This window comes from Populus alba, chromosome 14, assembly GCF_005239225.2.
Source record: "Populus alba chromosome 14, ASM523922v2, whole genome shotgun sequence".
NCBI classification, from domain to species: Eukaryota; Viridiplantae; Streptophyta; class Magnoliopsida; order Malpighiales; family Salicaceae; genus Populus; species Populus alba.
Genome location: NC_133297.1, coordinates 6,829,514 through 6,856,231, shown reverse-complemented (window position 1 = coordinate 6,856,231; position 26,718 = coordinate 6,829,514). Strand labels below are relative to the sequence as shown.

The 26,718-nt window shown below is 34.3% G+C and overlaps 2 protein-coding genes across 2 annotated transcripts; one reads left to right on the top strand and one right to left on the bottom strand.

The window, feature by feature from the left end:
* The first annotated feature begins 833 nt into the window (after nt 1-833).
* On the top strand, nt 834-6,088 carry LOC118041611 (ferric reduction oxidase 2). Its single transcript, XM_035049049.2, has 8 exons — nt 834-1,092; nt 1,231-1,333; nt 1,422-1,616; nt 1,733-1,967; nt 4,127-4,454; nt 4,561-4,804; nt 4,936-5,642; nt 5,738-6,088. The coding sequence occupies exons 1-8, from the start codon at nt 936-938 to the stop codon at nt 5,875-5,877; spliced, it is 2,109 nt and encodes a 702-aa protein (XP_034904940.1). The 5' UTR covers nt 834-935; the 3' UTR covers nt 5,878-6,088.
* A 571-nt stretch (nt 6,089-6,659) lies between these two features.
* Nucleotides 6,660-17,939, bottom strand: LOC118041612 (uncharacterized). Its single transcript, XM_035049050.2, has 23 exons — nt 17,568-17,939; nt 17,343-17,450; nt 16,672-16,820; nt 16,381-16,462; nt 15,841-16,256; nt 15,088-15,520; nt 14,767-14,990; nt 13,606-13,801; nt 13,308-13,444; nt 13,059-13,233; nt 12,875-12,928; nt 12,200-12,379; nt 11,057-11,169; nt 10,693-10,875; nt 9,889-9,946; nt 9,072-9,131; nt 8,932-8,973; nt 8,720-8,847; nt 8,488-8,623; nt 8,334-8,411; nt 7,747-7,863; nt 7,181-7,243; nt 6,660-7,091 (listed from the first exon to the last, which is right to left on the bottom strand). The coding sequence occupies exons 1-23, from the start codon at nt 17,715-17,717 to the stop codon at nt 7,011-7,013; spliced, it is 3,363 nt and encodes a 1,120-aa protein (XP_034904941.1). The 5' UTR covers nt 17,718-17,939; the 3' UTR covers nt 6,660-7,010.
* Between the last annotated feature and the right edge of the window lie 8,779 nt (nt 17,940-26,718).

Genomic DNA, 26,718 nt, shown 5'->3' with positions numbered 1-26,718 from the left:
AATAAATACACTGCCTCTTAAAAAAAAAAAATGGTCGCACTAGAAATTAAAGCATCAGCTAAATGGATATCTTTACCTTTGGAGGCAATAAATAATTTTACCGAACAAAACCAAAACCATACCACCCTAAGCCATATATATGATCCACAAATTTATAATAAATTCCTACAAGCAAAAAATTAAGTAGCCATTTAATTAAGAAAAGATATGGTCCATGAATATCAATAGTAAGATTTATTGAAAACACAAATATTAAAATAATTAAGATCAAACATATAAGAAAAGCTAGAATTTTGAATAATCTATATATTATGGTTTATTATCTTAACCTAAATATAAATAAGATATATATAAATTAAATTAGAAATACTATTCTATCTTTAAAATATAGATGGTGGAGAATTTTTTGCGAGTGTGATCAAATGAGCTTATTATCATTTCCATCATCAATCGTGAAGTGAGGCATGAGACTTGCCATGGATGTGAAAGTAAACGCATCAACTTGTGCCATAAAGATAGCAAGCTATCACTCAAAATTAACACTTTTCTTTTCTTTTTTCGATAATTGAAGGTCAGCACAATCGTTGACTCCTGAACAATGACACATGCCAAGTATCGGGCATGCCCCACGGCCCCGCCTATTGTCAACCACGTAGGATAATGAACCCTAGAAACTTTGTTCTGCCTGCAGGAGGGAGGGAGGAGACGTGAGCGGTGAGCCATGCTTCATTTTCATGTACTGCGAAGCCTGCATTATCTATATGCATAAAAAACCATTACATCAATTCTTCACTATAAAAAGGGCTAATTCCATTTACATTCTCTGTGTCAACAAGCTCTTAATCAACTCAAGTCTTTCTCTCTTTTCCTTCCCCGTGTCTGATCAGTGAGAGCAAGAGAGCACAGATTCAAGAACACCCTCTCCACGTAAAGAAATGAAAATGATCTGGGCAGGTATAAGGCTACTACTGATGACAGTGTTGCTGGGATATGCTATGGTGTGGATTGTGATGCCCACCAAGACATTCAAGAGAACATGGCTCCCTAATCTCCGAAAGAAGCTTAATTCGTCTACTTATTTCGGAAAGCAAGGTTTGCATTGATCATTCATCTTTCCTGAACACTCAACAGAACATTAGTTATTGTATTTATTTCCCACTCGGAAAAATAAAAAAAGTGTTTGAAATACATCAAGTATATAATATTTGTTTGATGCATCTTTTGTTACAGGCACGGGATTTTTGGTTTACTTGTTTCCCATTCTCTTTGTTGCTGTTGTGGGCTGTGTTTATCTCCATTTCCGGAAGAGGTCTGATGACAGCAAGCTGGAAAGGTAATTATTAATGAGAGTTTCAAGCACCCGTTAATTTTATTTTTTTTCTTATTAATTTATTAATAATTTTGATTTCTACTAATTACAGCAATGGCAAAAAGAATCGTCTGGTCACGTTGAAAAAGCCGATGCTTGTAAAAGGCCCTCTGGGCATTGTTTCTGGCACAGAGCTAGCCTTCTTGATCATGTTCGTGGCCCTATTAATTTGGTCATTCTCGGTTTATTTATTTAATGGCTTTTCTACTATCACCCCACAGTCAGCAGCTAAAAAGGGATTGAAAGAGTAAGAATATTTTTTTTTTAAATCACAAATTACCACGATATAAATACTAAGGAAGACCTTCTCTTTGACTTGTAAGAAAAATAAATTAAAAACAATGGCGGTGAACTTCTTGGCAGATGGCAAGCTAAATTGGCCAGTGCATCTCTGAGTCTAGGGCTTCTGGGAAATATATGCCTTACGCTTCTTTTCTTACCGGTGGCTCGAGGATCATCACTGCTGCCATTGTTCGGTCTTCCTTCTGAGGCTAGCATCAAGTACCACATATGGCTAGGTCACACGGTTCTGGTCTTCCTCACTGCTCATGGACTTGGTTACATCACATTATGGTCTGTCAGCAATCAAATTTCAGCGGTAAGAAGATTATTTTATCTTTTTAATTAATTACACTTACAAATGTAATATTAAATATTCATCTCATTAGTTTTCCTTTTTATTTTTCCTAACCAAGAATGGCAAATAATATCTAACCAAAAGTGCCAAATAATCTATACATACATGAGTTGAATATACATTTGGTAACATATTATTTGTTTTTTTTTTCAAATTGGTTTTCTTGGTGCCAGGCTGCCTTGCACATGTATTATATAGTTTTCTTTAATCAGAAAAAGTTATTATATAGTTTGTATTCAAAAATTTACTTTATAGTTTTTCTTTTCTGATCTCTGATAGATTATCTGTATTATTTATAAATAAATAAGTTTGAATAGTTATTATATCCAAATCAGAATAATTTTATATAGAGTTTGATAAGTTATAGAATTATATATCTTTGTCCATCGCACCAGTACTAAATATTATAAGTACCCCCCTACATTTTTTTTAATGAATGTCTAGATAACTAAAGCTGAAATAAAACTAGTTTGAAATTATGATTAAAACAAATATAATAATATTGTATTAAATAACGAATTAAAGATGATAATAAACATTCTAATATTTCTAATAATTCTGATTTTGATATAAATATCCAGTAAGTATATGCAATTGAAAGCTCAAGAAAAAAATAGAATTTGAAGAATTATTGTATATCAAAGGCTAAATGGCTAATATTTATATTTTAGTGTCACAACATTGCAGAGTATTTGCTAAACAATTTCTATCATTATTGCAGTGTTTTTAAATCCTTTTGTTTCAAGGTGTCCTATGTTTAACTTGGATTATGACTCTAAGAACTTCTAATGAATAATAGTAGCATTGATATTATATATATATATATATATATATATATATTAATTATTTATGAATCAATTTATTTTACGAGGAAATTCCGAGATCATATTCATGTCCTTTTTGCTAATGAAATCCTACACTATTTTACGAGGAAACAATTTCCCAGTGAAGGTAGAATATTCCGAGAGTTTGTGTCTTAATGTCAACCAAAAAAAGGAAAACTCAATCGTGTTATCCACCATCCACGTGAATAGGAAACTTTCAAAACTATAATACCTCTTGCATAATTTCTTGAAGAAAAACAAAACGTAAAAAGGAAAATCGAAAAGGCAAATCTCACGAGTTTGGACACTCAAAGTAAGCAATACGTACAGTTATGAAAGAAAGCAGCAGCAGCAGCACGATCACGAGCACTAGCACTAGCACACTAGGGCTCATTCTCAACAATATGCCTTTGATTAACAGATTACATAATATTGTTCTTGTTCTTCTCGCTTCTTTTTGGAGATCAGACCCCACAAGTCAATTTCTATGGTTGTCTGCTCTGCTTGCCGTAGGAAAGTAGTTTGTTTTTTATGTTTTTGCTGTCCTGGCATTTTCTATATTGGGGTAGGGATATTGCTTTCTGATCACCTGTTTATCATGCATAAGGTGGTCACTTCATTCATAAATTGGATGGTGAGGATCATCTTATGGGTTGACTTTAAGGCAGGGAATCTACTGGGTAGGGCCCAGACTGGAACGTGCCTCTGAAATTTGATTGTTCTAGGGTTTCTTTCCCTTCCGTTTGGAAGTGAACTGGGCCTAAGGTTTCCATCATGATCTTGGTTTTTAGCAGGCATCCACTGAAATTCAGTGATAACTCTGCTAAAACTGCCCCCACCAAAAACTTTATTCGCAGACCAAGTGAGAGTCATTTCACGCGGTACTTGAAAAATTCCGTACGTTGCTGAAGGGGCTTTACGTAAGTGGCTCAAAAACTCACCATCGAGTGGACGGTATTTTCCGGGAAAAGAAAACTCTTCTTTCACATTTCGTTTTGTCTTGGTTGCCAAACAACACTAGCTGTGTTGATTAATTTGTGATAAATTAACAGTGACACAGCACGTACGTTTATATGATTTATCTACCATTGATTAACACGATACTCTAAATAGTATTCTCTTTAATCCTAGTTAACCTGTTGTTTCAGCCCTTGGGTATATAATATGTGCTTCCATCTTCTTTCTTTTGAGAAAATAATTACATTGTCTGTTAATTTGATGTTTTGCCATTCGAAACAAGAACCTTGTTGGTTTTGTTAAATTTATGGCCTTTATAATGTCTTACATGTAATGCAGATGCTAGAATGGGCTAGAGATGATATATCCAATGTGGCTGGAGAGCTATCTTTGTTGTCTGGACTTGTAATGTGGGCAACAACCTACCCTGGCATCAGGCGGAAAATGTTCGAGCTCTTCTTGTACACCCATTACCTCTACATCCTCTTCATGGTTTTCTTTATATTCCATGTTGGCATCTCTTTTGCCTGCCTTATGCTGCCTGGATTTTACCTCTTCTTGGTTGATCGTTTCTTGAGATTCTTACAATCACGACAAAGAGTTCGCCTGGTTTCAGCCCGGATTCTGCCGTGTGATACTGTAGAACTCAACTTCTCTAAGAATCCAAGTGAGATTAATTACCAGAATTTATACTTCTTTGTTTTAGTTAATCGGGTTGAGCTCTTCATCTTCTTCTTCTTCTTTTTAACTTGTTTTCTGATTTATATTGCCAGGGTTGAGTTATAATCCCACGAGCATTTTGTTTATCAATGTGCCAAGCATTTCTGGCCTGCAGTGGCATCCTTTTACCATCACTTCTAATAGCAATCTGGAGCCTGAAAAGTTGAGTGTTCTCATTAAGAGTGGTGGAAGTTGGACCAGGAAGCTACACCAGATGCTTTCTTCACCTTCTTCAATTGATCGTCTTGAGGTCTCAGTTGAAGGACCATATGGACCTGCTTCAACACATTTTTTAAGGTTTGGGCCATAGAAGAAACATTATCTTGTGGATTCTATATATGTTGCAGCAACCTTCGATTTAGCTCTTGGCCAATATATCTTTGACTTTTGTGTCTGAAATTTAGTATTAACTAAACCTTTGTATTTAGGCATGACCAACTAGTGATGGTAAGTGGAGGCAGTGGCATTGCTCCTTTCATTTCTATAATTCGAGAACTCATCTTTGCGAGCACAACATACAAATGCAAGACACCTGAAGTAATCCTAGTTTGCGCATTCAAGAAATCTTCAGAACTCACCATGCTAGACCTCCTGCTTCCAATATCCGGCAGCCCATCAGATATTTCGAAGCTGCAGTTAAAAATTGAGGCTTTTGTAACAAGAGAGAAAGGGCCGACAACGGATAGCTCGAAGACCCCTCAAGCCATATGGTTCAATCCCCACGCAACCGATGCACCTATATCTGCCATTTTAGGCCCCAACAGCTGGCTCTGGCTAGGCGCTATCATATCATCTTCTTTCATCATTTTCCTCATTATAATTGGCCTTATTACTGGCTACTACATCTACCCAACCGATCAAAACACCGAGGGGGGTTTCCCATTGGCGTTTAGATCTTTTCTCAATATGTTGGTTATTTGCATATGCATAGCCATGACAGCAAGTGCAGCTGTTCTTTGGAACAAGAAACAAAATGCGAGGGATGTTAAGCAGATTCAGAACGTGGAAGGGCCGACACCAGCCGGATCACCTCAGCCATGGGTGTACAGAGCTGACAGAGAATTGGAAAGTGTTCCTCATCAGTCTCTTTTCCAGGCTATTAATGTGCACTATGGTGAAAGGCCTGACCTAAAGAGTATGCTAGCTCTAACCAGGATTATAATGATTTGGTGCCTGTTTTATGACTACAGTTTTCTCATTAAGCTTTAACCAACCCTTCTTTTGATGCAGAAATCCTGTTTGAATGCAAAGGATCAAGTGTGGGGGTTCTTGCCAGTGGTCCAAAGATGATGAGACAGGGGATTGCAAACATCTGTTCATCTGGTTTGGCAGATAATCTGCACTTCGAATCCATTAGCTTTACCTGGTGATTTTGCTCACCTTTGCCGAAGCTTTCTGTTCTACTTTACAATCGCTTTCCGCTTCCTTTTTTCTTTTTCTTTTTTTTACAGCCGGTGTTCTTCTCTCTGTATTGTCAAGATGTAATATTATCCTCTCTTTTTTTTTTCCCTGAATAAATCATATGTAATATCTGATGTAGATCTTATGATCGAAAAGAATTAAATCGATGTGTTAGTAGCCGATGATCTTCAATTATCTAGCGTGCGTAGTTCCATCTCATTGCCCAAAAAACACATGCGGAGATGTTTGGGAGAGTAATGTCTTCGCCAATGGTAGGAGGATTAGTTAATTCTTAAGTTTTTTATAATTAAAAAAAGAAGGAACAACTTACCTAGGTTTTTTTATTATTATTATTTTTAATGGGGAATAGGTTGGCGCTAAATGAAATAAACTCTCCAAGCAATGCAAATGCAAAAACCATTTTATTAAAAATATTTTTAGCTAATTCCGAGAAATAATTATATTTTAAATTTATTCTTTAAAAATTACTAGTATCACAAACTTCAAAAAAACCACTGAAAACAAACTTAATCAATAATTTCAGAACCTCAAAAGATTAGTTAAAATGTACATAAACTAATTCAGAAACTCATAATTATTATATAAAAAAAAACCTAATCGTAAATTGCTATTATTCTTTTCTCTCTTCCTAAAAGGCTCCCGGGGGGGAATGAAATAAATGATCCAGTCAGGATAGGTGCAAGTGGCAGGCAAAACCATAGCTCAGACCACATTACGGAAAACCTAGCAGTAACCAAATGCAGCTGGAAAAGCATTCCTTTTATTTAGAAGTTATACAGCAGTAAAAATGATTATACACAGATGAAAAAATGAAGAGGAACCAACTCCGTTAGCAGTTCTAACCTCTCATATCTACAATAACGATTTTGTGATTTCAACGAGATGCGTGATCAATAAAATACGATGAAACGGCCATCCTTGACATCATGTGCACATATTCTCATCTCTGGGTCAAATGACTATACACAAGTGCTCATCTACTGCAACATGGTATGACTGGAAAGTGAGGCTCAATAACCTATCAACCATGCTTCTTTTTTTTATGAGACACCTGGTTAGAGACCCAGACCCGTCCTCATTTCTATTGCGAGTCTGCGACAGGTGAAAGTCTCTCTTCTAAGCCTTCAAGCAGATCATGGTATTCGGAAAATGCAGGGTGTGACTGAAGAACAAATCAATAAGGCGGGGTGAGACTCCATAAAAACAACATTATTATTTTCATTAATCAGCAATGCTCTAGAAGATTGTTACCTGAAGGGTGACGCTATATGCTTTCCACAACCTCATATCACGCTGGAAAAGATCAAAAAGAACCTATTGAAAAGCATCACACAAGGAATTAGCTTGGACGGCAAGCCACATGCCAAACTTGGCATCAGACCGCATGGGTTTCTGTGCACCTGCCTATTTAATGAAATTACAAGTGGCAGCTATGCCTCTCTACATGTGCAGTTATTGTTGGTGGAGAGGGAGGGAGGTTGAGGAGAGGGCAATCAAGTTACAAGAACAAGGCCTATATGAAACAATCTTAACAGATATCATGAGCATGTGCATAAAGAGCAAATAATTGGCAACATCTTAACCCGGTCAATCGAACAGAAAAATGCCCTGCTAGTGCAGTAATGCGTCTCATCAGTTCCGTAATTAATTATAAGTAACGCATCACAAGAAAGGACGTTCAAAGGAAGTTTGCAGAAAGAGAAGTTAAAGGATTCGCCTAAAGATGGAAGGAAAGACAAACAATACAGAGCAAGCTGACATACTCATGAGACTACAATAAATGCCAAAGTACTATACATAAATAAAGTTGATTATACCTCAGTCCGTCTTAGGAGTGTGGCAAGAACAACTATCCATTCCTTGAACTTGACGGAACACATATGAGCCAATAGAAACTCCGCATCCAACCGGCTTTGCAATGTACCCATTTGAAGCTGTAAACATACAATAAAGGTTCTGAGGATTAAATAAAACCCAAACAAAATTTTCGTGTAATAATGATCAAAACATTGACTATGGCTTGGTATTGCTTCAGGCAATATAGAAAATATGATAATGATATCACTACTGGTGTAAGATATGTGATATGTCTCCTTAGAGTCTTAACTATAGGTACATGTACAAGAATTTTGATTTCAAATATTTTGTTACAAGCTAAGAATATTGTGATTAAAACAAAGAATACCACTGGTATACCACAAAATGGCTTAAAAAAGTTATTTAACCTTACACATAAATGAGCAACAAGGCAAGAGGTTATATAGGAGTCCCAGTAGGCCATTTCTAATCCCCCCCCTCCAAAAAAAAAAGAGATGAGAGAAAGAGAAAGTCATGCTAATGCAGTCAATATGCAGCTTGTCTAAAAGAAAGAAAGTTGAGCAGTGAAGAATTTTAGGATGTTCACCTTCTGTCCAATTAGTTCCAGTCCTGATGCAAAATTCTCTAAGCGAGCACTACCGTATCTTTCTCGTTGAAGGTATTCCTGCAATTAATTCACCATCTCAAAATACTGTACAAAAAGCAGATCATCCTTCAAGAAAACTGTAGGTTTTGCTTACCACTAAATCAAACTGGGTGCCTTTTACAAAAGCCACAAGCTTGGAAAGCTCTTTCCCTGACATCAAATAACTAGCATGGCTTTCTAAAATGTTCTTCACAGAAGCAACATGAGCACTTTGCTCCTTGAAGGAAGTACTGCTCCAAAGAAAAGGCACCTGATTAATTAGTAACTTTTGGAAACTATTGCAAGGGTCTGAGAAATGCAAACGAGAACAAGGTGAATATATCAACCTCTTGTCCAATGATGGCTTCTTGTAGCTGGAACGGAAAAGAAAATAACCCAAAAATCTGGGAGATAGTCTATCTGAATCAGGTGGTGTCTGGTCATATTCCTTTCCAGACCTGAGCAGGAAGCGCACCTGATAATGACAGCAAAACAAAAGGAACTAAATGTACTAGTTGAGGCAACATATGTTGAAGAATAATCATGCCCAGAGTAATACCAGTTCTCCAGCAAGCTCATATAAAGATTCATCGAGTGTTGCCTGCATAAGGTTGGTAAACCTTGTCAAAGATGTAACATAGAGAAAACCAAAAAGAAAGAGGAAAAAGTAGCTACTGTAAACTACTAGCATTTGCCTACCTGCAATAACCGTAAAGCACAGTATTGACTGACTGCGGGACCTTCAAGTTTCGCAATCACCTATAACATTTGCAAAAAGAAATGACTTAATCAAACACCATTTTGACTACAATGCATTTGTTACTAATTTGCATGTATAAAAAGCAGAATGCAGCTCTTGAATCTCATTCATAAATTATGGCCTTGAGAGAATGGATAAGCTTCTTTTTTTCCTTTTTAATATCTTGGTGACTCTCGTGCAAAGATTAGAATACCTGTCTTCCCAGCCATCACAATCCCTCAGTAAATAAACACATGATATTTTAAGAATAAAACCATTCAGTCACAACAATTTAAAGCATTGAGCATTACCACGGAGTAATGCTAGGGATACTAACACTTTTTACGACCACATATAGCATCCATGATACAGGAAAGGATTTAAATCACGGTGATGTGACTTTAAGCATTTAATGATATACTTGCTAATAACACGGTTAGAACCTATCATCAACCACCACATTATTTAGTAAAAAGAATATGTTTGCAAAAGTTCTAGTATCTCTAGTATTATTCATCACCATAAAAAAAACCCTATCTAATAAAAAAATACAACTGTATGTGTTGTTTAAAAGTGACAGCATAGAACTATACTTAAGTTTACAGTCAGTTGATCAGAATTTGTCTTTCTTGGCTAAAACTTGAAATGAGAAGAGGATAGAAAATTAAATAAAAAAATCTTATATTCAAGAGCTATGCATAAAAAAAATTAAATAATACTTGGAAAAAAAGGACTTAACAACAATAGATGTTCAAAAGAAAAAACAGCAATTCTTACAAGTATATAGCAAGCTGCAGTGCGGTACCATCTCTGTTGGAAGCATTCTTCAAACAACCTTAAACATACAAACAATGAAGAAAGTACTAATATAAAAAAGTACCAGCATTGTCTACCCCAAAGCAAAATAGGGTAAAATAAGAGAGAGAAACCCATCGTTTTAACTTTCAAACTCGTGAATGAAACTTAAAAAGCTATCAAGATTGCAATTTCTCCCAGGCTGATGGGGTAAAATGGAAGGAATCCTTATTTCTACACTTACCATGCACTAACATCAAAAGTCAAAACATTTAGCTCTCCTATTTTCATAACTTTATAATGTGTAGAATTAATAATGTGTGATAGTAACCCAATGAATAGCCTGATTGGTAGCGGAAGGGCTAAACCTTTCCCTGAATGAGAACGTTGCTCTTCCTTGATCATATCAAATAATCAACAAAGAATAATGTGTAGCAAATGAAGAATAAAAGGATGCGGTAAACATGAAGGCATGATGGTGTTAGAACAATATTAGGAAATAAATTATCTTTTCTTGCCAAGGCCAAACTATGCGCTAAAAAGGGCAGAGACCTTGCATGCAAATACCTAACCATGTCTATCTAGTACCTACAAAACTGCCCAAAATCTAGAAGAAAGCAACAAAAGAAAAAAAGGACTTCAAAGCCACACTTCAAATACTGGTGAATGTGTAAATACCAGCCTTCTTCAATGCACAGTGTTCCTGTCTAAATATCTTTGAGAATTACCATACAAAAGTAAGGTAAAACTCAAAAAAGGTATCTCTATAAGGAGCAGAAGTATTACTCTGTTGATCTTCCAGCAGCAGAAAATAAATCTGCCCAGTGTCGACCATCAGTTTTTCTTGCAACACTCACAACTACATCAAAATACTCGGAGAAATTTCTGATCAAATCACAAGTCTTCTCCAAAAGAGAGCGGTTGCCAGCATGTTTAGGGACTGATATCTGGTTCTTGTTTGCATTTTGCCTGCAAGGAAGTAATTTAAATTAGAAAGTCAATAACAGAGTTCATACTGATTGTTTAAATTAAAACATATAGACATATTGCAATTTCAGTAATATCTGAATTCCAGATAACAATTCTAAGTATCGATCTTCTAATTATCATACATGACATGTTTCAATCTCTCTTCACGAAATACACATACCTTGAAATCTCTGCATCAAATACAGTAAAAAGAAGCCACTCCAGGCAATGGGAAAAGTGAGGCTTTTCTGCAGATAATTGTGCTAACCGTAAAGCCTCCTCTTTTTTGTCCCTCTGGCAGACAGAGAAACAGAAGGAATTAGTAAAGTAAGCCTTAAAGCTAGCAAGGAACATGAGCATTCAGCTTCAGCAACTGATTTGTTTCAAAACATGACCAGCATTTTTTTAGAAAAAAACAGGACTTGCATATAGACAAGCACCTTTTTTTTACCACAACAGATAAACCCATATAGCCGACCCAGTTGGATTGGAATTGTACCATCATGGTAAACACTACAAGGTAAAAACCTTGTAGCTGGTACTACCACGTGGTAAAAACCTCGTGGAATTTAACTTGACGACTTCACTATGGCAAGTATCATCATGTAATCAATTACGTGTTATAATTTTTTGACATGTGATGTCAACAGAGACCCTGGAACATGACAAGTGGAGACCAAAAGGCAGGAACACTAGATTGGAACAAGCATTTTATTTGCTCACGTTATCAGTGAGCAGTGAATCTGTGATATCTAAAACTTTTCACATGAAAAAAATACACTTCCATCCTCAGGGCCAATTTATTTCTATCTCCAAAGTGAAAGTAACACTGCAGAAGTAAAGTACTAACAGCCAAAACCAGAGAAGTATCCAGATGCTGGCTTGACAATTGCCCACCTCACAGCCTAACTGCTTAGTTGATTGACAAAAGCCCGTGTCATATAAATTGATGATTCATACACAGAAATTATGTTTCACATGAACCGAAGCAAACTTCTTATTTCTAGGGGGTAATGATTAACCCCCAAGTTGGTGTTTTTGGAGGGTAAAATTTAATCTCAAAGCAATTTTTTCAGTGTCTCCTTTTTGTCTCAAAATACACACCAAATTTTTTTTTATTTCTCTCTCACCAACCATTACTGATAATTTAACTATGTTCTCTCTCTTTCTAACACGCTAAACATCCTGCAAAACTAACTTTTACGTCCTTAAAAATTACTCTTTTCACCCCCTTTTTTTAACCTAGTACTAAACACCACCCAAGTAAAAATCATAAGGTAAAGAAAAGAGAAGTAGCAATAAAAGAGTAAAAATGTAGTGATACCTGAAGAAGGTGTCTGAGTAAGCAATGCAATATAGTTTGAGCTTGAGAAGATGGCTCAAAGCATGGAAATTCAGTGCAAGCTGAAAAGGACATTCTCTGGGAGACACAAACAACAACCCCGGCATTTGGAAGAAGCCCTAGAGGATACGCTTCACGATCAAATTCCAGCTCTGGATCCAACTAAAAAATATATCATAAAATGTCAATTTAGGCCTATTCAGGATACAGCAATCAAGAACCAGCGTCAAATCACTGAAAACCAAAGGGACTGTTAATATATATACATACACACAAACACAACTGACATAGATGGATGGAATACAAAATAAGCTAAATCAAATACATGTAGCATCAAATAATGAAAGACAGAGAAAAGGATATAGGTTCCTTATAAATAAAGACAAATAACCATAATGCTAATATCGCAGTCAAACCAGAATTTGAAGAAAGCCAAGTCCATTATACTGACTAACTCAATCAAAGCTAATCTACAGTGCTTAAAATTTAACTTGAGGATTACACCAGCAAGTTCCTTTTTCTATCTATTCAACTTAGAAATTTTGCAACAAAAAGAAATGAATTTGCATCCAGTTAGTAAACAAAATTCAAAAGTCCTGTTCCATTTGCCAAATACCACAGTATAGAGAGCCTTGATGTTACTGATTACATACATACCTGCAAAAAGTCTTCCTGCATAAAAGGATCAGCACCTGGAGATGGATACCAAACCTGTAAAAGAAAGCTTCCAATAAGATCTACAGGTGAGTACAGTAGACAAACACTAGAGGTGGCCAATGATAGAAGCTAATTATAGCTAGTAGTACATGAAAATAGATTATAGAGTTTAGCACTAAATTACTTGCATGCCTCGGTGGCCATAATCCAGCCAAGAGACTTCCTCAATTAGACTTGTCTTCTCCTCTGATTGACCACATGTAACCCAAAATAATTCAACAGAGTCGGTGAGCTCTCTTTCACGTCCATCATCCAAATCCAAAAGCGAAAGTTCCCCATTTGTTCTCAATATCAAACATCTAGTAAAGTGGGCAGCCATTCAGAGACAATTGGTACACAAAAAAATTCCATCAATATTTGCAAAGATGAATACCTTGCAGGCTCTATGTCCATCGAATCTGAAGATGAAATATGATTGTTTGAGGCCAACTCTCTCTGTTCAGGGATGAAACGCATAGCTGCGGGATGGCTCTTTGCAGTCATGATAGAAAGTTCTCGTACTGTAGAAAGCTGTTTGTCATTTTATCACTTAAATGTATGAAGGATAAGGTTTCATTAAGAAACTCTCATTCAGAGAGCAAAATTAAACTTCAAGAGCACACGGTTATCAAAATATTCATATATAACAATTACGATGTCTAATAAAAAGAAGCTGGAAAATATTCATTTACCTGCAAATCTGGAGTGCTAGAAGGAGTCAGTTCACCTAACAGTCTCACATGGAATATGTGGACATCAAATGGGCGATAGGTGACAAGTATATGGTCTTGATAGACATCCATCACCATTGGTTTAGCAAGCAATGGCTTTCGACAAAGCAAGGAGCTCTGGTCAAGATGGTATCTTGGATAAAAAAGTAATTCATACCTGCAGAAAACCAATTATTTGAATAATAAACTATAACACTGCAGGGCCAAATAAGATAAAAATTGTAAATATACCCAAGACACAAACCAAGAATGAGAAGTGCCATAGAGAAATGGCCTAAGAAGACAGCAAGGCCAGTACTAAGCATCGCCTAGGAACTTTGTTGAACAAATAGGAAAAAACATTTTGAAGGCTTTCTCCAGTGGCATCTCAATTGTGGAATCCCGGGGCTTTGTTATGGCAAACCTCACAGCAACTTCAACTTCTCAACAACTATTCTTCAGTTTGACTTTACTCTATATATCTTTTTTCAGTGTAGTATCAAGTCCAAGTCCTTCTATGACAAGGAAGAATCTGGTGTCCATAAACATCTATATAATCTCTATATTTTTTTCTGTGTAGTATCAAGTCCAGGTCCCTATATGACAAAGATGAATCTAGCGTCCATAAACACCTAGTAATCTAGTAGTTTCCTAAGATTTTTTATAATGGACTTGCAGACATTTATTATTTCCAAAGGCAATGTCTCAAGCACTGTGTCTATATACCTACCACATAAATCCTAATTCTTCTGATATCAAAGAAATGAAACGAAAATCAGAATTTCTAGATTCACCAGCTTCCCTGCCCCAGATCAGTATTTGCAATCCCCAGATTTTGTTCTTTTCTTGTTTAAATCAGCCCCAATTCTCACCCAAAGAATCAGAAGGGTTCAGCTATCGACCTAATCATAATTCAGGGGCTAATTATAAAACATAAAAACTGTTAGAATTGAACAATTCATGAATCAATAGATACGCAGTGGGCACCATCTGATGCAAATTAGTCAAATAACTGAAAATTTTCCTACATCAAATTGTTCCCACAGCAGATCTATATATATATGAAATACAGATTTTGTTTCTACAAAAATATATACCAACTTAGAAGTTAGAATTATATGTAAACAGACATTGATAACTCACGTGTTAGAAGAATCAATGTAGTTGCAAACAACAACAATCTTCCCCAGCCATAACAACCCTTTGCACTGAATCTTTTGTTCCTGAGTAATATCTCCAAACACTCGCCACTTTTTCAACCGTATATCATATAAGATCAATCCATGGAGGCCAGCAACAGCTAAGTGCATTCCATCCTTGCTAGCTGCAACATGTTGAACTGGCCAGTTTTGGGAGATATAGGAAACCTGAGCCAAAGCAAGTGCATATCAGCCTCAATAAAGTACAGAGACAACTAACTGGTGATAACAATCAACAGCTAAGTTTGCTATCTGAACACGTAACTGGAAGGTTTAGATGTAAAAATTTGAGTTCGTCAGTATCTTCGGACTGGACAACAAGCAACCGATCTTCGCCATAAATAACTTGACAAACATATGTCATTCCTGAAACGCCTCTGGAAAGGCAGCATTTTCCAAATGAAAATGCAATAACTCTTTCCAGAGATCCTTCTTCAATCACATAAAGCCTGTAACCATATTCATCCCACTGCATCAATGAGGTGCCATTCATCAATGGTTCATATTTACGATCTTGGTTTGGCTTAACCTTTGGAGAAGATACAGAACTTAAACCAATTTGACGAATTGTTGACATCAAACGACAGCCCGATACAGACCAGACTGTAAGACCTCTTAGCTTCCACCCAACAGCAAAAGCAGAATAATCAGGTGTCCATGCGATACAACTGACAGGACCAGTATCATCCACTGAATAGCTGCAAAATAATTAAACCATGACAGAGAAGCTTTCAAACTTCGTGATCTAAAAGTAAAAAGAAAAGAGGCACGTGACCTAGCTTCAAGTCACAAACCAGAAGCAGCTGATCATGTGAAAGTGAGGAGGTTAGTCTGAAAACCCTTGGATAAGGTAAATAAGTTTTTAAGGAACATCCGCATTTTATATCGTTTACATGTGGAAGCAAATATCATTCAGAGATCCAGAAATTTTGAGCTCAGTGTCTACAGAACAAACATCTGACCTATTGAATTACCTTACCCCTACAGTAACTCAAATGATAGGATGCAAAAAACTTACCCCCAGTCACATAAAGACACAGTGCGAATGAGAGATGCAGATTCTGCGAGGTCATATAACTTAACAACCCCTCTTCTGGTACCAACAGCAAGGATTTGTTGATCTGAAGCTACTGAAATGCATACAGCATCACCAGAACCCAACTTTTTTTCAGCTTTGATATATTCAACTTGCTTTAAACCTTTCTTGCTTATAGAGCATGATACTAGTTGTCCATCAGAATACAAGACAAACAGCAACCTCATCAGCAAGCAAAGCTCCAGCTGCACAATAGCAGTCTTCCTGGTGATATTATGATTAGATACCGAATCTGTTGGAGCCATTCCAGAAGCAACACCATTACCTAAAGAATGAGGTGAAACAGAGGCATCGCTGCTGTCACGTGAACAGGGATCAAGTTCGAAAGCTCCATAGAACTGTTATGAGATTAAGATAGAATCAAAAAAGAATTCACTCAACAGCCTCTGTTAATGGACTTGTAACATTAAATAAAACAAGCATCGCGAGTAATAATAATCAATGCCTTTTCTATCTGATTACCTCCCCCTTCCAGGAGATACTGTATAAAGATCCATTGGAAAGTCCTAGTAGCAAATGTTTGTTATCACTTACAAAATTGCTCCTGGACAAAAAAGAAAACAATATCAGATGAAAACTATCAAGACCGAGAGTAAAAGCTTGTGAGAAAAGAGAGAGAGAGGGAGGGAGGGAGGGGGGGAGGGGAGACCATGTGAAAATAAACAAGAGCTATATAAATTTTTTTAAATCTCAAAAACACTAGCATTATACACAACGGTACTGAAATGAAAATGGGCAGGCAAGGTTGCTTACACTGTCAAGTCCTTATCTGCAAAAGGCACTTGCTCACTAAGAAGAAGAGATACATTAGCAAGAAACAAACCAGAAGGTTGCTTCCCTCCTATTTGTATTCTTTTATCAGAGAACTGAACCTTGAATATATGTAGAAAGAAAGATGATGTCTGCAAACAATAAAAAACATATATATGAGCAACACTATCAGAATTCACTTTCCATAAATTCAATGCAGGCTTTATTTTCAGACCAGGAGTGGAGAAAAAAAAATTAATTAAGAACCGCTCTATGTGCCATTTTGTCTATATCTATCCCAGTAAAAAATAAAATAAAATAAAACAAAACAAGAAAGAAGATTATTCCCCGTAAAACTAAGTAGTAGTGCAATAATTTGGTCGATAGCACCAAGTTCTGGTTTCAATTGTGCATCCAGTGAAGCTAACTAGCTAAACTCACTCTTGACACCTGCCGATCTTACAATTTCAATAGAATCTTAACAAATGTGGATACGTGAACCACGTTATTTCTAAAATGTGATTCGACCAGAACCATGTACATACATTTGCAAATCGTGTAATAGGTAAATGTATGTGAATATATTACACGAGAATAATCAAAATTTTCCATAAATAATGCAATAGTATACATAAAAGAAATCAAAATGTAAAAAAAAAAAAAGTAATACTGACAAGAATGGCGATCAATTTGGTATCAGGTCTCCACACCGCTTGTAAATTCTCGCCTTCTCTCTCCAACGACTCTGCATTCCTCTTGTACTTGCCTAACCTCACTTTATGCTGCAGATAATCACAAAAACGAACAAAAATTCACAAATCTAAAACCCTAGTTTTCCACAATCAAAGAAAAACAAGCACATGAATGTGATCATAAACTCTGTGTAAATGTGAAAATACCTGAGAGGAGCTCCAGAGCTCAAGGTGAGTAGGAGAGACAACGAGGAAGAGACGATTGATGACTTTGAAATAAATGATATGCTTCTGTGAAGAAGGACAGAGTCCTTGTTCTAGAGGTATAACCTGCGGCCATCCATATGCCATATACATCTTTGATTCGGTCTTGATGAGTTGGTTTAGATATCAATCTAGTAGTGATGTATGGAATTTGATGGAGAGGTTAATAGGGTTTGAGAGACAGGGAGATCTGTTGCATTTGCAGGGAGAGTGATGCAGCAGCGTATAAAAAAAAAAAAAAATCTCAATTCCATTCAGTTAGATCTCGCAGATCCATTTCAGTTATTAAGTGGTGGTTTTGTTTTTTCGGGTCTTTAGTCTTTACCATATTTGAGTCTTGATGGAAAAACGACGTTGCACCCAACTAAAGGCATTGAAGATTGAAGAGGAATTTTACACGGTGCGTTTAATTTTATTTTATTTTTATATTAGGACAGTGGTTGATTTTAAAGATTTTTTTTATAAAAATATATTAAGATAATATTTTTATATTTTTTAAAAAATATATTTTTACTATTATAAAACAATGCAAAAAATACTAAAATAAATTAAACAAAACAAATTTAAAATTTATGAAAAGCATGATTAGACCATGGAGATTCTTTGTCCATCCATTAAAAAACAAAAATCTTGAATAATGTATTTGTTTTTATATTTAAAAAGCATTTTTAATATTATTTTTGCTTTAAATTCAATTGTTTATGATTTTTTATCGTTTTAATATGCTGATATTAAAAATAATTTTTTTAAAAAAATATATTATTTTGATGTATTTTTAAGTAAAAAATATTTTAAAAAGCAATTATTACTATAATTTCCAACACTATATTAAAAAAAATCATATATTTTATTTTTAATATTACCATATCAAAACTGTTAAAAATTAATATAAAAATATTAATTTAATATTTTTTTCAAACTTTAAATACTTTTGAAAGAGCCACAAATACAGCTGTAAATGCGACACCAAACATACCCGTTTTACTGTTGCTGTTGCTGTTTGTTATATTGGGTCTTCACATTCAAGAGGGGTAGAAAGAAATAAATTTTTTGCGATTTAATGGTTTTAGTGATAAAGGTCTACTACTTTTGCTTGATATACGATCGTGAAAAAACTTACGAAGTTGTATGAAATTGACCAAATAACGTCACCCCTTAAGATAATAAACAAATTTCTAAATCAAAGACTTGTTTGCATTTTTTTGTCGGTCAATGTTCGTTCAATTTTTTATCTATCAATTGGAACGCCTTTCAAAAAAAAATTACAAGTTTTTTTTGGGTGATTTTTGGAATTAACAAAGATGTTATAATAATTTTTCTATTTTTATCATTACGAAACTAAATTGTATAGTGTTTGATGTAAACATGAAAAATAAAAAAAAAATTATTATGAATCAAAACTTTCAAACACTCATAATATCATAATTATATATAAAAAAAAACATTTTAAAACTTTTAATTTTTATTCATTGTATTTTTACTTGCCAAGAAAAACTATTAAGATCCTTTATATAAAAATAATTAAAAAACCCTAGTCCACTAATGTTTTTTTCAATGAACAGTGCAATTAACATGAACAGTGAAAAAAAAATGACTGCTTTTCCTTTCCTGCGTTTCTAACGCAGAAATTAAGTGGAGCCCAATAAAACAATAAATTAATTTTTTTTTTATCTAAACAGCTGCGCAATGTATTTTAAATAAAATACAGCCACAGCCGTAGAGCCAAACACACTATTATTGTTTTAAAATGATAATTTTAAGCGTGGCAGTAAGATAAAAATAAGTAAAATCTCCCCCCCAAAATCTTTTGTAAACGTTGTAAAAATTTAAAATGAAATGACCCATTAGTTTCGAGATGGATCGGCTCATGCCTCTGGGTATTATTTGGAGTTGTAATTAGAGGTGGTTTGGAATGTAATTTAATTTAAAAAATATCTTTTTATTTAAAATTATTTTTTAATAAATTATTTTTATATGCTAGATATTAAAAATAATATTTTAAAAATAAAAAATATATTATTTTAATATATTTCTCAATAAAAAATATTTTAAAAAACAATCATTATTATATTTTTAAATATTTTGCAGTCTAAAAACAATTAATATTTTTCTAGTAATGCAATAATCTTAAGCACAACATAGATAAAAAAAATATTTCGTAGAATCATAAATATTTTTTAATTAAAACTTACACAATTCCAGGTTCCTCCTAGTCTGGTAGAGAATCGAATGGAAATATTGCAATTTCATAATTATTAATGTAGACTGTTGTTTAACGTAATCTCATAATATATACACGCGTACATATAATAATACATACTTTATATTGTTACACATGCTTGCATTGTAATTTACTGCTAGGTGAAATTGATGAAACTCCTTTTTACTCGTCAAAAGGGGAAAAAGACAAAATAAAAGGAATACCATTGATTAAAAACTCGACATTAATTTTTTTTTTTTTAAATAGAAGAGCGGTAGATAAAAATTGTTTAGGGGTATTTGAAAATATGATAATAGTTTTTTTAAAAGTGTTTTTTACTCATAAGTATATTAAAATTTTTAAAAATTTGTTTATGATATGAACACATTAAAATTATTATATTTATATATATATAATAAATTTAAATAAAAATAAATTCAAATTTTGTTAACGAAGCCCCCAAACATACTTTTAAAGTCTCATGATACACATATTAGCCCAACAAAGATTTATAAGATGGACCAAGAGATAAAATACAAACTAAAATTTGAGACCAACAAATGATGACAAGGCCCATAGGAAATCCACACATTGGGCTGTCTGCTAGTAAACGTGCTTCACAACTTCAAGTTCTCTTCAGATGGTATCTCTGAAAAATAATTATTTTATTTGATTAAAAAATACACGTCCTCCAATCGCCTTGAGTCGTCATTTTTCAACAACCCATAAATAACAATGGCCTCATACAGGCTCGAAGTTCCCGTTTTGCAACTAGGATTTTATTTTATTTTTAAATATTTGGGATTTTTTTTCTCTAAAAGTTATTATAAAATATACCAGGTAAAATTATAAAAACTGTTTTGAAAGCTGATTAAAAACTAAGTGACTGTTTGTTTATTTTTGTGAAGAAAAAAGTGTTTTTGAAAAAAAAATATTTTTTAATGTATTTTTAAATAAAAAACATTTTGAAAAAAAAATTACCCCCACAATATCAAACGGCTCTAAAAATAAAAGATACAAAATGAACTTCTGAATTTTTAAGTTTTATAAATTATAAAAACATTTTAACCACAGTAATATTAAATACTTATAATTAGTAATATTAAATACTTGTTATAATTATAACAACTACAACCACATTACTTAATCTTAACCGGGAAGAAAATGTGAAAAGTTTCAAGCATGGGCAATATTGGTGGGGGGTAGAAAAAAAAATCTAGAGTTATTTTTTTTCCTGGCAACAATTTTTTTTTTCAAGTTTGGAGAAGAAGAGAATGTCCAGGCAAAAAATTATCCAGCCAGAAACAACTTTTTTCTTCACCCCATTTACTCAAATGTTCACTCTTAGGCCTACGAGGAAGATAAATTGCCCACCTGTTGTCATCGACCGCTGACATGCATATTGCCCCTCCTGTTTCAAGCGGTGGCCATGTATCCATTGCAGATTTTTCCTTGATCTCATTTCGCCGCACCTCCGGCTTGAAAAATGTTCTCAGGTCAATAGACGATTTCATATATAAACAAGAAAGCAGATGACCTTACCAAAAGACCTGGCATAATGATAAAGAGTTTAAAATTTACACAACAGATCTCAAGTTATAGTCAGAACATGCATTTTTTTAAAAAAATTTAAGACAGTCAAGATTTTATTCGCTTACCTGAATATAAAATATGCTTTCCATAAAATAGTTTCCTTAAATTTATTTTTTTTAAAAAAAAACAGAGGGCATTTTCTCAATTTAATGGAAAGGACAGGCTGAAAGCTTGTTTCCACAGTTTCTAATCAGTTGTATACTGCAACTGTACGCCTAGGATCATGGGATTCTCTCTGCATAAGAGCACATCCCCTAATCTTAGTGCTAATTCCTAGTTAAACAATGGCTCCGGAGTCCGCACGTTTCATGGCCCTGCAACCTGCGGTGTGGATTTTTTTGGGCAGAGCGGTGGCCGGTGTGGAAATCAATGCCGCCCCAAGTCCCGACAGTTTGACATGGACAGAGGGAATGTGCAGAAATATCGAGACCCAAACAGAGAGGAGAGAGTTTGATGGATTGTTCATGTCATAGCAATGCCCAAAATTCTAGATTGCATTAAAGAGTATTTATTTGCTTCCCTTTCCCACTCAACCATTTGGTCCTCCACTTGTGGACTGTATAAATGCTTATTTTGCTAATCTTTTTCTTTTTTAAAAAAAATAATTACATTAATTACTCACTTACATCATTTCATAAGTTGATTTTGATTTTTTCTTACCAAAATGACATCATTTTAATTTATTTTTAAAAAATTGACCCAACAAACCCCGTCAAGACCAGGTGACCCGATTAAAATCCGGGTCTTGGACCGGGCCGGCTACTAGGCCAGATTTTAAAACTATGGTTTCTACACAATGAAACTTTTCCGGTTCAAAAAGAAAACAAAAGGAAACATTTTTGCACGAGACATATACACGAATGACTCACCGAAATCATACTCGAGCAGAGCCTTCAATGTTCTAAACCCAATTTCCTCACGACGTACAGGCGATGGTTTCATGCTTGGGGACTAGGGTGTTGGGCGCGTTTTAAAATGAGCTTGGAATTTTTTTTTAGAAAAATAATAAATATAATGCTATTGATAAGATGATGATGATATTGATTGTTGTGATAATGAAAATGAAAATAATTGTAACATTGTTGTGAAGATAATGGCAGCAAAATAGTGCTATGAATTGATTACTATCCCTAAACTATTTTAGATAATTTTATGGGTTGGGAATATCTTTTAACAAGTAAATTAAGTTTATAGATTGAATATACTAACCAAATCCTTGTAAATTATTTATACAAAACAAACACTCTTCTCATGAGTGATAAAGAGAGAGAGAGAAAAAGTCTTGCTCGACCATTTAATTCCCAAAAACCCATGATCTCAAATAATGTACATGAACCTATCTTAGTAGACTCTATTTTATGAAAGAGCTAACTCTCATGGGCAAGGTATATTTTTCATGACTAATAGTTTTTAAAGTGTATAATTTATTGGGTTTCCTAATATATGAATCAAAATATCAATTATAATTATAATTATAAATAAGTAGAATTAAATAAATCACAAAATCTAACTTATTATTAGTTTTAATTAATTTATATTTGAAATTAAAATGCACCGTCTAGTAATATATTATAATCCTCTATTAATTTCATAAATGATTTGACCTTATATTAGGGACCGTTTGGTAATGCGGTCGAAACTGCGTTTCGTCAAATTTCAAAATTTTTTTTTTTTTTGCTAAAATTGAGTTCGGTTTGTACTTTTTGGATCGTTTTGATGTGCTGATGTCAAAAATGATTTTTAAAAAATAAAAAAAACATCATTAACATGTATTTCGGCACGAAAACTATTTGATACCACACTTCTAATATGATTAATTTCTGGTGTATTTATTACTCATTGGAGTATGTTGTCTGTCATGTCAAATTATATTTATTTACAATATTATAATTATTAATTATTAAGTAAGATTTGAAACTCCTAGTAATTTTCATTCCATGAATTTATTTGGTAATAGCATCACCAAGCTCTCAAAATATGGAGTACGGTTTTTTGTTTTCGAAATTCAAATAAAATTAGTCAAAAACATTCCAAATCCTTGGAAAACAAGAGGTAGAATTTCCCCCCAGAAATTAGCTGATCATACAGAATCAGAGATCTCCGAGAGCATTGGCTAGAACCAAGTGGTGAATTAATAAAATTGAATGGACGCGAATAGAAACATGTCCCCATCAAATATATATATATATATATATATATATATATATATATATATATATATATTAATAAAGAAGAAGCAGGAGGAGGAGGAGGAGGAGGAGGAGGAGGAAGGAAGATGTGAAATGCAGTTTAAGATGGAGCCACGTTAGGAAGGAAAATAAAACAAATCAGGAGTCAAGATCGAAGCCCACACTTGAGAGAAGATAAGATTATAATGGAGCTGCTGGCCGGAGGCCTGTGGTTGTGCATGCACTAGAGACAGTTGGATAGGAGACAGAGATCAGACATCTTGGTTTTGCATTAGGTCCCATGTCAGTAAATTTCAAAGACACACAGGAAAATCCAACTATCCTTCACATCAAATCATTGTATAAAAATTTAACTTTCAGCTTTATACATGGCCTGCACTTAACTTAAATAATGTGAAAATCCAACCAGATTCTGTTAGGTATAACGTGAGTACATTTGTGTGCCCTATTTATGAGCATTGCACGGGAAGTCTCTGCGTATGGAAGAAGCTCTTTTTTTTTTTTTCTTTTTTTTTTCTGATTTGCTTTGGGATTCCATTTTCTCTTAGCTTGGGAAGCATCTGATATATATACCAAAACCGTGGAGAGGGAAATTTGTTTACTCGCAAACTCCCTTGTCCTTTTACTTTTCTGTGTTTTGATCTTGAGAGAATTCCTTTTTCTCCTGTGAGAACTCCAGTACTGATGATTATAATTTGGTGAGTTTCGGATTCATTGGAAGCTAGTCCATGAACCAGTGAACCACGAGCCATCACGCTGGCATGATCCAAACACATTGATGTCCTTTCCATTTATAAAGATGTTGAGTCGAATCCTGGTTGTGCGTCTAGCTAACCTAGCACAGGCCCTAGAGCTTACCCTTTCTCCATTCGAGCCAACTTCACACATGATGATTCGTTTTTTGAGCCAGCCCCACCATGCTACGAGTCAAATTTTTGTTCTGTCATTAGGAACAATACTTTAATAATTTCGCTGTTTTCTGTTTTCAGAAATAAAAGGTGTTGCCTTTTTTTTTTTACAAAGATATATAATACCGACACGCTGCCATAAATCTTTTGTTTGTTTGTTGAATTTAACTCTCCTTGTAAAGCAAGATCTAGATCCCTGAGTTCTTTCACCCTCATACTTTTCGTGATTCATGGATGTGAACTGTCTGAAACTTGAATAGATAGTGTGTGTGTGTGTGTGTGTGTGTAGTTTGCCGTTTCCCTTCATCAAAACGACGCACCTATATATATATATATATATATATATATATATATATAGAAGTTTTAACTCTTTGTTTATTTACTAGCTCGCTAGCTAGGTCTTAGTAGATCTTGGCATGCCCTACAGGTTTGATGACAATTTAACTACTTGCCATGAATCAACAGCTAAATGCTTGGACAGCGATGTTCGAGCATCTGGGACATGAGTGTCTTGTCCTAGCCAGGCAAACAGCTGCAAGTGTTAGATAGGATTTTCATGGTCATGCTGCGCACTTTCATCAGCTGAATGTTCAGAAAAACTCGAGCTTAAAGGATGGTCTCCTGATCCAACCATGAGGGCTTGTTGGTTGGCCAGGGTTCGCACCACCGACGATATTTGTCCTGCCTCTTTCCCTCCCGGATCCCACTGGCCTGCCACTCTCGAGCATTAAAAGGACCCCCGGATTCTTCTTGCCTTGCCCCCTTATCATGCTTGGACTTTTGAAATAGCCTTTGCCCCACATCGTCTATTTCAATTTGGTCCTGGCTGCCATCACTTGGACTCGGCACTTTCTTTCAACAGTACCACCTTTTTCTTTTCCTTCTATTCTTTTCATTTATTGGAAATTAAATGATTTACTTCAGGGAAAAAAAAAGAGAGATTTTAAAAGGGTGTTAAGAAAATGTTTTTAAAAAATTGTCAAAAGTTAGCCCTATTTGCTTTTAAATGAGCAACATTGAACATGGATCATGATAATTAAAATATTGTCTGTTTTCGCAGCTGGCCATACTCTTCACTAAAAAAAAAAAAATTTACTTCAAATTAATTTTTTTTTTATTTTAAAAAATATAAATATCATTTTAATATATTTCCAAACAAATAACACTTCAAAACAACTCCTAACACCATATCAAACACTGTATATTAGGAGGTTACAAGGCTACTTTACAAAGTATTGGAAATAAAAACTAAAACTTGGACCTTTATCGATGGACGGGAATAATAATTCAGTTCTTATGATGATAGGTTTTGGCAGGGGAATGGAGTTTCGCAGTTGTCCTCTTCCTCCTCAATGATTCCTTGTATGAGAACACATATTATAATTGTCCACTAAAAGTATATTTTTAATTTTTCAGGCGAGGGTTTAGTGAATAGAAAATGGTCAATCTTCTCCCTCAATCCTCCAACATTTCAAGCACTGAAAGAAGATTAATTTTGAATTTGCTTCGAAATTATGCCAAACAACTTTACATACAGGCCATCTAACACTCAAAAAAGTGTTCGATTATAAACCCTTTTGCCGTGGCTTTTTCTAGCTCATATATATACTATTAGTAATCCTCCTTGAATGGAAGGTTCCTTCTTAAGATCTGGTTTATTTTTATGTTTTAAAAATATTTTTAAATAAAATTAAATTTTTTTTTCAAACTAATATTTTTTGATGTTTTCAAATCATTTTGATGTGCTGATATCAAAAATAATTTTAAAAAATATCATTTTGATGTATTTTTAAATAAAAATTATTTTAAAAAATAATTATAATCACATTTTCAAACGAATAATATGTAAATAAAACCATAAATAAAAAAATATTTAAAATACTGTTTAGAAACGTGGTATAAATTGTGTTTCTCAAAAATTTAATTTTTTTATTAAAAATTATTTTTTATATATGTTTTGAATTGTTTTAATGCGTTAATTTTAAAAATAAAAAAAATATTATTTTAATATAAAAAATACTTGAAAAAAAAAAACAATTATAATTCTAAAAAGATTCAAGTAGGAGCCAAGTCAACAATGATTAGATGCGGGATGGAGAGATGCGCAATAATATTGTAATTAATGCCATTAATGGACCTCGAGGGAGCATATCGTTGATTGATTGCTTTGTTCTCTTAAGACGTACAGCCAAAGCAGACCACAC

Coding starts and splice junctions, on each gene's coding strand:
- LOC118041611 (XM_035049049.2), top strand. CDS start 936: ATGAAAATGATCTGGGCAGGTATAAGGCTACTACTGATGACAGTGTTG. Junction 1,334..1,421: donor GATGACAGCAAGCTGGAAAG/GTAATTATTAAT, acceptor TACTAATTACAG/CAATGGCAAAAAGAATCGTC. Junction 4,455..4,560: donor CAACTTCTCTAAGAATCCAA/GTGAGATTAATT, acceptor TTATATTGCCAG/GGTTGAGTTATAATCCCACG.
- LOC118041612 (XM_035049050.2), bottom strand. CDS start 17,717: ATGTATATGGCATATGGATGGCCGCAGGTTATACCTCTAGAACAAGGA. Junction 8,412..8,487: donor GCACCCAGTTTGATTTAGTG/GTAAGCAAAACC, acceptor AATTAATTGCAG/GAATACCTTCAACGAGAAAG. Junction 7,864..8,333: donor TGGAACTAATTGGACAGAAG/GTGAACATCCTA, acceptor GTATGTTTACAG/CTTCAAATGGGTACATTGCA.